Source organism: Gorilla gorilla, chromosome 19, assembly GCF_029281585.2.
Source record: "Gorilla gorilla gorilla isolate KB3781 chromosome 19, NHGRI_mGorGor1-v2.1_pri, whole genome shotgun sequence".
NCBI classification, from domain to species: domain Eukaryota; kingdom Metazoa; phylum Chordata; class Mammalia; order Primates; family Hominidae; genus Gorilla; species Gorilla gorilla.
In genome coordinates, this window is record NC_073243.2 from 36,307,962 (window position 1) to 36,319,830 (window position 11,869).

Sequence of the window (11,869 nt, forward strand, 5' to 3'; positions counted from 1 at the left end):
ATGGGGCAGCACCCGCAGGTCTAAATTGGGGTGGAGGTGTTCGATCCTTCCTTCATGAGATCGATTCCTGACTACTTTGTTGTGAGTTGCACAACTCACACAGTAATATAGCTTCACATACAGCTTGGAAAGCACATAGACATCAAAGACACTCGCTTCGGAAATGTCCCTGACTGCTGCGACCTTCACTGTGTTTCAAATGACGAATTTCTTAATGGCCTTGTCCTTAGGCACGCATCAGGCACGGTTCATGCAGCAAACAGGCTGCATGTGGCTGTGGCCCTTTTTGGCACAACCATTGTTCTTTCTTTTCTTTGTCATCTTGGCGGCCTGGACCGTAGAGAGGACTGTTCCTGTTTTTAATTTTTTCTAACTTTTGAAAAATTCCATATACCTTTGATTCCTTGCTAATGGAATAAGTTCAAATTTGTAAGGTTAATAATTTTGCATTCATAATGATAAATTTTAATAGAGATTCCATGCATTCCATGAATATGGAGGGTGGGAGAACTCTGTTCTGGTAGTCTTGCAGCTGTTAGTAACAAACATACTGCTGAGTTTTTTACTTGTCTTTTTTTTTTTTTTTTTTTTCCTTCAGTGACTGAAGCAAGGCTGTGTGACATTCCATGTTGGAGAAAAAAAGAAAAAAAAAAGCTGAATGCTCTAAGCTGGAACGTAGGATCTATAGCCTTGTCTGTGGCCCAAGACCTTGGCCTTGTGTACAAAAATGACAAAATATTGCAATAGCAAAGCTGAACATCTAACACTAGCTATCTCTTGCTAGATCTCCTTGCTCAGCATATAACTATAAATACATGTAAAATTACATGTATATGGCTATATTTTTATTTGCTTGCTCCTAGAAGAGAAAAAAAATCAACTTTGAATCACAACTAGGAATTGATGCTTTAATTTTTGGATACTTTTTCAGAATTTTTAATTTACTATGGTCCGGCCTAAGATCCTCTGTTGTATCAGGTTTTGTGCACAAAAGAAAAGCACAAAAGTTGAATGCACATGGGGCATGTGCTTTCTGTGCACCAAATATCTGGATGAGGTTCTTTTTTCAGGCCTACAGTCAAATCTGTGTCCAGAATTTTTTGACTTTTTTGCTTTGTATAATCATAGAATTCATTGCTGCTGATTTCTATAATGATTCATGTTGTCATGTGTCTCTTAATAACTGAGGGCTGTCAATAACCTGTGATTTTGCCTTTTCTATAGTCTTACTCCCATGAAGAACCTTGGTTCTGATGGAGAAAGTGAAAAGCTTTATTTCTTCCCCTAGATATCTTTATATTGGTATTATATTTTTTAGTTGTGTACTGTGTACTAGAGATTTTTTTCAGTTTGTTACGAACACAATTTGGTAAGCCCTAAATTGGTTCTGCCTGTCTCCAAACAGAAACATCTGTACAAATCTTGTTGGTATAGACTACTTTCTGGAAAATGGGCAAGATAAGTTCATGTTTTCTTGAAATTTCTAAGATAGTATATGGTATCACTTGTTTAAAGCAAATCAGACTGAGTTTGACATTTAATTCAATATTTCTGGTATTCAGTAACGGGTATATATGTTTGTTCTTCCAGTTTGGGTCAGTTTAAAAGATATGTTGCAAAGTATACATAGAAAATGTGAGCAATGCCTCTCTTTGCCTCTTGATCAGAAACTTCAGCAGAGCGGTAAGGATTCCACATGATTTAAACTGAAATGCTTTTCTTTGTTGCTATAAGAACTTAAAATGTAAAATACCTTTTTCAGTTTAAGTCCTGTAAACAACATTGAAGCATGGAGATGAGGCAAGGAATAGTACTCACTGAAGTTGAAATGACTGCCCACTTCAAAATCATCATTGTGTTTACACACCAGTGTATTTATACAAATCAGAGGCATTTTGTAGATGCTTTGCTGACTTGTTCAGCTCTGTAAAAACACAGAAATCAGACCCATTTTGTAAAGCAGAAAGTCATGTTACATGGAACATGTCCTGTATATATCACATACATGGTAATGGAGTCTTTAATGATAAGTGCAAGATAATAATTTAATGATGGGATTAGTCTGATCGCTTAATATGCACAATCCTGGAAGTGAATTACTTGCATCAGATATAGTGATATTTATTATTCTGTACAGAGAGAAAAATACATATAAAACATATGCTTACATTACATGCACGCGGATTTCACGCTCCATAATCTTTTCTATTTTTTAATTTACCTTTCTGTAAATGATGTGCATGGAATATGCCTTATAGAAAAATGCTGTTCATAATTTGACTATGTGGAAAAGTGCCTATATGGTGGTAATGCTAGTAAGGCAAATAAGACAAATTATCATGTTGGTTTACTACATCACCAGTTAACATTTTATATTGTGATGTTTAAAAAAGAAAAATTTATACCTCAAATGTGTATTTTATTTTACAATCAGCTGTGGGGTATGGGGTTGGGATGGGAGAATGGGGGGTTGGGGAGGGCAGGTTTATTCACCATAGCCACTGATAAGAATCTTCAAAAAAATTCTATATGCTCACTATAGATGTTTCTCTGTTTGCCATTTCTGGTAACTATCATGAACACAGACAGTTAACTCTTTCATAACTGAATTGGATAGCTTTATTTTACAGAAGTATGGCAAGTCTACAAAGCAATATCTAAATCTAATTATCATTAGTTGCATTTGGACTAAATGTGATGATATACTTTTGCAATTGATTCTGTAAATAAAAGGATTACACTAAAATATTTGTATTAAAAGAAGAAAAGATAACATTTTACCTTTAGATAACTGCACTTGTACCTCACTAGAGTTAATCCCACCCAATCAGATTGAGAAAGAAATTGGGGAATGTGGAAAGAGTCCAAAAGAGGTCAGAATTTGGAGAGGTACTGGCCTTCTGGACAACATTTAGACCCTCTACAATTATTTTCATTAAGCTGATTCCTACATCCTGAATATTCATGTTTTCTCATCTACAGATATTTGTCTTCCCCCAAACCAAAAGAAAAAAAACTACCCTTTACTCTCTTTTCTATTCAGTTACTCTTTTGTGCTGTTAGAAACTTGAAATGTATTGGTGATGTGGGGATTTTGTCCCTGACTGCCCACTGTGCAGGACAAGAGAGCACAGTGTTTCAGTTGGAATTCAGGACTGGTTTTGAGGTAGAGGATGATCACTGCAGTACTTGGTTTGGAATTGCCACAGGGGTAGCTAAACCAAAGGAGGGTTATATCTGCAAGGGAGGTGTAAGAAGGCAAAATAAGGAAAAGGAGGAATGGGTTTTCTATTTGTTCAGTTTCATCAACTAATTTATACACCTAATACAACGTCAGTGTCAATTGCTATTAAGAAATTTTTAGTTGGGCTGAGCTGGTTCTCTTGTGAAATTGTGCTGGTTATCTTTAAGCTTATCAGTTATTTGTCCAATTAAACACTTTTCACCAGTATTTAGTCCAAGTTGTACAGACGATGTATTTGGATTTTGTCATGGTTCATCTACAGACTCAAAACATAATCATTTTAAAGTACCTTGGGAGTGTGTAGAGTAACTTCTATAATAGCTTTATGATCCTGATGATGTTTTTTAAACACAATAAAGTTGGATCTTCCATGTTACAATCACAGAATTAAAACCAGTATTTAAAGTGGAAAAGTATTAAAATATTATGGACAAATATGCTGGCTTGATTTGTTTTCCTTAACCCTGAGATATTGCCCTACTCTGAGTAGTTAAGAGCTTGAAATTCAGTGTTCTTCCCGTAACCCAGTTAGGGATCAAGAAAACTACTGAGTTGCAGCCTAAATTTTTTTTTTTTTTTTGGAGACAGAGTCTTGCTTTGTCACCCAGGCTGGAGTGCAGTGGTGGGATCTTGGCTCACTGCAACCTCCACCTCCCAGGTTCAAGTGATTCTTGTGCCTCAGCCTCCTGAGTGGCTGGGATTACAGGCGTGAGGCACTACACCTGGCTAATTTTTGTATTTTTAGTAGAGACAGGGTTTCGCCATGTTGGCCAGGTTGGTCTCAAACTCCTGACCTCAGATGATCCACCCACCTGGGCCTCCCAAAGTGCTGGGATTACAGGCCTCAGCCATCGCGCCCAGCTCAATTTTTTTTTTTTTAACAACATATAACAGGAGGAATATATCAAGTACATGACATGTAATAAATATTTTGTGTATCTTTTGTCATATGTGTTACACATATGTGTGTAATGGGTTACAGTTTACAATGAATTTCTTACTGTGGATCACATCCAGAAGTTTTAAAAGATTGGTAGAGAAGCCATATTCACTTGGGTGTTTCTAAAATGGAAGCACAGTGCTGGTGAATGATACACACTTATTTTGTAATTGAGCTGTATGCATTTAATCATTCATAAATAATCTCATTTATTTAAATCTCGTTTAATCTCAGCTCCACTTGTTGCACTCAGGTAATTTATGCCCTAGAACAACCATGAAATGGGAAGTGTGGACTTCCATTTCACTCAGTCAGTGGATTCATATTGAAAGGCACTGAGCATATTTCTTTCCTAGTGTTCAAAGATACATGCCATCCAAACAATGTGATCTGTAAACAAAAGCCAACTACTTGATCTGGTGGGATGCTGGAGGGAAAATCTGACTTGTGTTGAATTTGATGACAGAGAAATATTATGTGGTCCTCATTCCTAGAGGGATTTTCTAGGGCAGTTTTAACTGTGCAGTTTTTCTTTAGACTTGACTTTGGCATATAACCTGCAAATAAGGTGTAGTTCTAACTAGCAGTTTCAAATGGGGTTGCTTTTATAGGATCTTCCAGATTTTCTTGCCATTATTTGAACTTGGTTACAACAGAGTTCATACTGTCATTTATATTGTCTACCTTTTAAGACACATTTTCTGTGAACCTTCCACATCTGTATACTTTGAATAGCCTTGCACAAATACCATAAGTGAAGCTACTTTATTTGGCCTCTTCATTCTCTCTTCCTATAGAATTCTGTGAGGTTAGTACTAGAACAAATCTTTAAGATCTCTGAAGTTATTAGAAGATGCCAAACCAGGATTTTCCCGTCACCTAGACTCTGTGGTTGATGAGGTGGTGTGTGAGGGTATCTCCGCCGTGTCTGTACCAGGCACTATGCTTTTTCTGACTCCTCCCCACTCAACAGTCCTGTGGAGGTGGTAGCGGTGATTGGTGGTACCACCCCTGTTTTACAGATGAGAGAACAGGTTGTGGTTCCAAACCTACTGATTCCCTGACTCTTAAGTTTGTTTTTTTCCCATTAGACTCTACTTTTTAATGCCTATGTGTAATATCTAGAATATAGTGTTTGATGGACTAGAAAGAACTGACATGCTTGAAGACTAGCAATTTTGGTGTATGGGTCTTAGTCCCACACTTCAATATTGGCTTCACAAAATTCCAAATACACATGGTTCCTTAGCAATGGTTCGATTTATGATTGTTCGACTTTATGCAAAGCACTACAAATACAGTACACTCCAACTTACCATGGGGCTGCGTTCCGATAAACCAGTCATATATGGAAAATACCGTAAGTCAAAAGTACATTTTCAGCCGGGGGCAGCGGCTCACACCTGTAATCCCAGCACTTTGGAAGACCGAGGCGGGTGGATCGCCTGAGGTCAGGAGTTGAAGACCAGCCTAACATGGTGAAACCCCTTGTCTCTACTAAAAATAAAAAAGTTAGCTGGGTGTGGTGGCACGCACCTGTAATCCCCAGCTACTCAGGAGGCTGAGTCAGGAGAATTGCTTGATCCCGGGAGGTGGAAGTTGCAGTGAGCTGAGATTACACCACTGCACTCCAGCCTGGGTGACACAGCAAGACTCTGTCTCCAAAAAAAAAAAAAAAAAAAAAAGTTTTCAACTTACGTTATTTTCAACTTGCAGTGGGCTTATCAGCACATAGCCACATCATAAATCGAGGTGCTTCTGTCGAAAGTATGTTATTGTTTTATTTTCAACTTACAGTGGGGCTTATCAGTATGTAGCCCCATCAGAAGTCAAGGGGCTTTTGTAACGATGTGTCTTATAAAATCCCACCAGATACAGAAAGGAGGGCAGTAAAGATGAAATTTGATCACAATTAGGTGCTTAAACTCTCTTCCTGTCCTCCAGCTCAGAGGATGAAACAGGAAACTGAGTCATAAAACACTACTACAAACAAGCCCAAGGATTTTATCCCAGATTTTCAACCCAAGGATGAGCTGCAATATAACTATCACTGTTTTGTTGGCTGCCTGCCACAGAATGACCACTGAGGAAATAAAGCGAGCTTTGGATTCACTGCAACTTGGTTTACTGTGGTTCTTTTCTGTATTACCGTTGTTAGGATTGGGAGGTTTAAGTGGTAACTGGGTCCAGCAGCAGGGAATCTGTGTAGCAGCTAAATCAAGGTTTAGTCAATGTCCAAAACACTTTAGCAAATTGGATATCAGTAATTCCCCAGCACCCTAAAACAGTTCCCAGAGCAAGTATTTATTGAACTCCTACTACATGCCATGAAGGATTGGAGAAAAATGATAACCAGCATATAGCCTTCATTGTTTTTGTCATAACCAAGCTTTTAAGAAATGTATCCAAAGTTAAAGGAAATAGGCTGGGCCGGGCACGGTGGCTCACACCTGTAATCCCAGCACTATGGGAGGCCGAGGCAGGTGGATCACAAGGTCAGGAGTTCGAGACCAGCCTGGCCGACATTGTGAAACCCCATCTCTACTAAAAATACAAAAATTAGCTGGGTGTGGTTGCGGGCACCTGTAATCCCAGCTACTCCGGAGGCTGAGGCAGGAGAATCATTTGAACCCGGGAGGCAGAGTACAATGAGCCGAGATTGCACCATTGTACTCCAGCCTGGGCGACAGGGCGAGACTCCGTTTTAAAAAAAAAAAAAAAAAAAAAGGAAATAGGGTTTGAGATCAGAAGCATTTGAATAAGGTACATTGAACAATAGATTTAGCCACATTTGAGATGTACAAAAGTGTTTTTAATTCTTGGTTCTCAGTTCTCAAAAGATAGATAGGAAATAGGTTGTTGCTGTGTTTTAAGTTTACCAACCTCTGTACATTGATAGCACCACATTAATGGTATTCATTTTAATTTAAAACTACAATTTATAGTCTGTGACTCACTTTTCATTCCTAGCATCCAGTAGGTTTTTGTTGTTGTTATTTCTAAGTAAATTTCCAAGTTCCTGGGTACCATGTGTTCAACATACTGAGAAAGAATGAGACTTAGAAGTCAGAAGACCAAAGGTTCTCTTGCTCTCTCACTTGAACAGCTTTTATCTTGGGCAAATCATTTTAATGTGTCTAAGTCTATTTTAATCTATAAAATTATACAAAGCCACCTACTATGGCTACATCACAGGGTGGTTTGGGGAAGAGCAAGATAATGTATTTTAGTGCTTTAAAAACTTTACTATGCAAATACTAAGGAATACTAAGGCAACTACAAATATGTGCTAGGTGCTGGGTTTTGAATGGTAGAGATAGGAAGATGAGCAAGAGACAGGAATAATGACAAGTTGCAAACATTTGGAGGTTTTGAGCAGAACTGTAAGTTACTTGGCTTGTCTGGGGTTTAGTCTACCTCCAGGACATAACCAGTAAGGGAGAAGACTAGGGGGAGAGGCACAGGCAGTTGGTAGAAAACCTTGAAGTGTGTAAAGTTTGATCTTTGTTCTGCCAGCAATGGGAGACACCGAGGGACTTTTTGGAGCATTATTATTGTACAAGTTTTAGAAATATCTGTGGGTCTTGCCACCTGGTTTCGTTTGAATAGGGAATAAGTCAAATGGTTTTGGTTTTGTTTTTTGATACAGAGTCTCGCTGTGTCATCCAGGCTGGAGTGCAGTGGTGCGATAGCTCACTGCAACCTCCGCCTCCTGGGTTCAAGTGGTTCTCGTGCCTCAGCCTCCCGAGTAGCTGGGATTAAAGGCATGCACCACCACACCAGACTAATTTTTATGTTTTTAGTAGAGATGAGGGTTTCTCCATGTTGACCAGGCTGGTCTTGAACTCCTGGCCTCAAGTGATCTGCCCACCTCAGCCTCCCAAAATCCTGGGATTACGCCATAAGCCTGATGGTGGTGGTGGTGGTGGTGTTTTGTTGGGTTTTTTTTTTGTTTTGAGATGGAGTTTTGCTCTTGTTGTCCAGGCTGGAGTGCAATGGCGCAATCTCGGCTCACTGCAACGTCTGCCTCCTGGGTTCAAGCGATTCTCCTGCCTTAGCCTCCCGAGTAGCTGGGATTACAGGCATGCGCCACCGTGCCTAATTTTGTATTTTTAGTAGAGATGGGGTTTCACCATGTTGGTCAGGCTCATCTCGAACTCCCAACCTCAGATGATCTGCCCACCTCAGCCTTCCAAAGTGCTGGGATTACAGGCGTGAGCCACCACACCCCCTCAGCTGTTATTCAGTTCTATAATATGTCCTTTTCCTTTGTATTTGGATTATATAACTACTATGATATTGCTTGTTGTATTAGTCTAGAAGCTCTAATAAGCTAGGCTGTAGCTTATCAGCTCAACTGACCAGTAGAACACAAGGCCCCACCTAAAGTCACAGAGCAGTTTCAATGGAGTGTATGTTTAAGGTGGCAAAAAAGTGAAAAAAAAAATATGGATAGGTTGTGAATAGCAGCAAATGAACCTGGAGGGGCAGAAGAGTATTTAACTTCAATGAGAAGGTGCAAGGATGAGATCCAGGAAAAGGAACACCATTATCTTCTTTTCCCGTAGGACTTAAGCTTTATAAAGAGATGCCAGCTCTCCCAGCCAGAGATAGTGGCAGATAAGCAAGGGGTCAAAAGAAATGCAGGGCAGCCCACAGTAGGTCTGGGCTGCAAAGGGTTATGGCTAGTTAGCTGTGCAACTGCTGAGGAGAGATGATGAAAACAAAGATTGACTGAGTCACCTCTGCTGACAATCCCTGTGGTGCTCTGTGGAAGGTACTAGGCTGTTCTCTAAAGTATCAATACACATGAGATTCATATCATCCACTACAAAAATATACATGTTTCTATCTTTGGATGATAAACTGATTCTGTGTTTATATGAGGACACAATAAATACAGCATTTCATAGACTACGTAGAGCTAGATACCTCCTTAGAAGCCAGCAAATCCAACTGTCATTTCACAAGGAAACTGAAGACGAGATAGGAAGTGAATAGCATAAGGTCTCACAGCTAGTCAGTGGCATAGCAAGGACTGGAATGGAAGTCTCTGGATTTCCAGCTCCCTCAACACTGCCTTCCTCTGTTGTGACTGTTTTCTGTTTGGCGTAAGTGTTGAGTATATTAATTTATTGCCTCGGCCATTCAACAAACTTAGACCTTTAATGTAAGGCATTTGTTTAAGGTAACAAGAAAAGACATAGTCCCTGCCTTCCAGAGACCTCAGTCTGGAAAAAATGTGGGCAAAATTTATCTCTGCAGTACAGAATAAAAAATCTTTGGCTTTTATTTTTATCATTTAATTTGTTTGATAATGTATATAATTCAATATAACTTATCAAGAAATATTAACAGCCTGGCCAACATGGTGAGACCCTGTTTCTACTAAAAATATAAAAATTAGCCATGCACGGTGGTGCATGTCTGTAATCCCAGCTACTTGGGAGGCTTGAGGCAGGAGAATCACTTGAACCTGGGAGACGGAGGTTGCAGTGAGCTGAGATTGCGTCACTGCACTCCAGCCTGGGCAACAGAGTGGGACTGTCTCAAAAAACAAAATTATTGGAGGTGCGTGTCCAAAACTTTTTCTGATGGGGTGTTCAAGGTTTGAGTTCTACTGGCATAGTTAAATGCTGTCCTGAGCAAGTTAAAGATGGCTTTTCCCCCAGTAACTTTCCATTTAAAATTACCATTCTCTTGGCTATACCAGCAAGCTTCAGTTATTTAACTGTTGTACAGTTGAATAAGGTACTGGTCCATGTCCTGTTAGGAACCAGGCTGCACAGCAGGAGGTGAGCAGCAGGAGAGCGAGCATTAGGCTGAGCTCTGCCTCCTGTCAGATCAGCAGCAGCATTAAATTCTCATAGGAGCAAGAACCCTATTGTGAACTGCGCATGTGAGGGATTTAGGTTGCACTCATGAGAATCTAATGCCTGACCTGAGGTGGAACTGTTTCATCCCAAAATCATCCTCCCAACCCCACCCCATCTGTAGAAAAATTGTCTTCCATGAAACCGATCCCATGAAACCGATCACTAGTGCCAAAAAAAGGTTTGGGACCACTGGGTAAGAGCATCCAGGTGTGTTGAGAGAGGATTGGCCTGAGGTAGGCGAGCTCTCCATACAGATCTGAGTACCTTTTGTTATTAGAGGATGAAGTTTTAAGAACGAGAGCTCACAGGTTATGTCTTCGATCAGAAAGGACTGAGGAAGTGCACCAAAGCTTGATTTCATTGTAAGAGCCCTTTGAGGTTATAGCCCAAGTCTAGACAGTGAAATGGGCAGGAAGGTAGAGGCTCCTCTGTTAATTCCTTCATGAGCTTCAGGGCTACAGGAGAACATCACACATCACGCAGGGCTAACAATACTCTGAATTTGCTTTATTGTGTCCAAGGCTTCTACTAAGTACAATCCAAGCTGATTTTAGAGTGGAGACAGAATTGCCCCCTCAACTGCAACCCCCCCACCTCCACTCCAGCCCACTTCAAATTTGCAAGTGACATGAAAGCAAAGGACTTCCATAATCAACACAGGGTAGATGACCATAGCCCTTCTAGTTTGGATTACTTCCCGATGCTTTCCTTCCATCACACACACACCCACACACACACACACACACACCCTGTATGCTTAGCAGCTCGTGCACACACATACACACCTTGTATGCTTAGCAGCTGGCACAAGGCCCTCCTACTCTTATGCTCCCTGCCAACTGGCTTCAGAATTAGCCAACTTGGAATGCTGTTGCCTGGGACTAATCCTGCTCCAGCACTACAATCCTGGGACATTACAGTTCAAAGGAGTCAAACTTCATAGGGCAGGTGGGGTGAGGATGGGGAGTGGACAGTGATACATACCTCTAACAGGAGCTCAATTTTTCCCCCTATTTGGCCCTTTGCAGCAGAGTGCAGGGAACAAACAGGAGGGTAAAGGGAATAGGTGGTGGCAAATGCCTCTCTCTGGGGCAGTCACTCCACAGGTTGAAGAGATGGAGAAGACCTTCAGTGTTGTTCTGGGACAGGAGGGGGGCGTGTGAGGAGCACCAAATCCAAATAACATTTTCTAGTTAGTTATTACATCTCTTGGGTTAATTCCAATTAAATTTTTATTAGCCAACACTTGGTCTCTCCCCAGGTGTTTCCCAGCCTTGTGCTACTGAATAAACAGTTGTTTTGTAAAACCATTCATTCAAGCCCCACCAGGCACCTCATACTGAAATTCCAACCTATTAGTGCAGCAGCAGCAGCACCTGTTAACTGCCAACGTTCTGGCCCCACCCCAGAACAAGAGAATCAGAAATCGCTGGGGCAGGGCCCAGCAGTCTAAGCAGGTCCTCTGGGTGAATGCACACTCATTTGAGAGCCGCAGTATTAAAGCCATCTTTTGCATTCAGCCTCCTAACTCCAGCTGTTAGTGTGAGGCTCTTCTTTTGGCCTTAGGGAGCAGCTGTTAGAAAACTCACATCCTGATGCAAGAGTGCCCATACCTCCCTCTGCAGCTCTCAAACTTGCTCAGGATGGAAAACAACGGCAGGGATAAGGGTAGGAGGGCTGTGTTCCAAGCACACCAAAATGAAAAAGCAATCCGTTAAGCTTTAAATACATAATTGTAAACTAAATCATCTGCCATCTTCTCTCGGCTTCCAGTGTAGAGGTTACCCATTATTTTTGCTAACTGGCAAA

At 40.7% G+C, this 11,869-nt stretch overlaps 1 protein-coding gene across 5 annotated transcripts in view; it reads left to right on the forward strand.

Moving 5' to 3' along the window:
* The window catches only part of CERT1 (ceramide transporter 1), a 147,075-nt gene extending 140,773 nt beyond the window's left edge, over positions 1–6,302 (forward strand). For 3 of the 5 annotated variants that reach the window (XM_004058707.5, XM_031003269.3, XM_063700684.1), the window contains one exon: positions 599–3,679. Coding sequence is in view for 1 of the 5 variants with exons in the window: in XM_063700684.1 (XP_063556754.1) it covers positions 599–747 (149 nt within the window). In the remaining 4 variants the exon portion in view is untranslated. Of the gene's footprint in view, positions 1–598; positions 3,680–6,128 lie in introns of those variants that run through there. The other 2 variants (XM_055367801.2, XM_031003267.3) reach the window with 1 other exon arrangement.
* Positions 6,303–11,869: the final 5,567 nt, after the last annotated feature.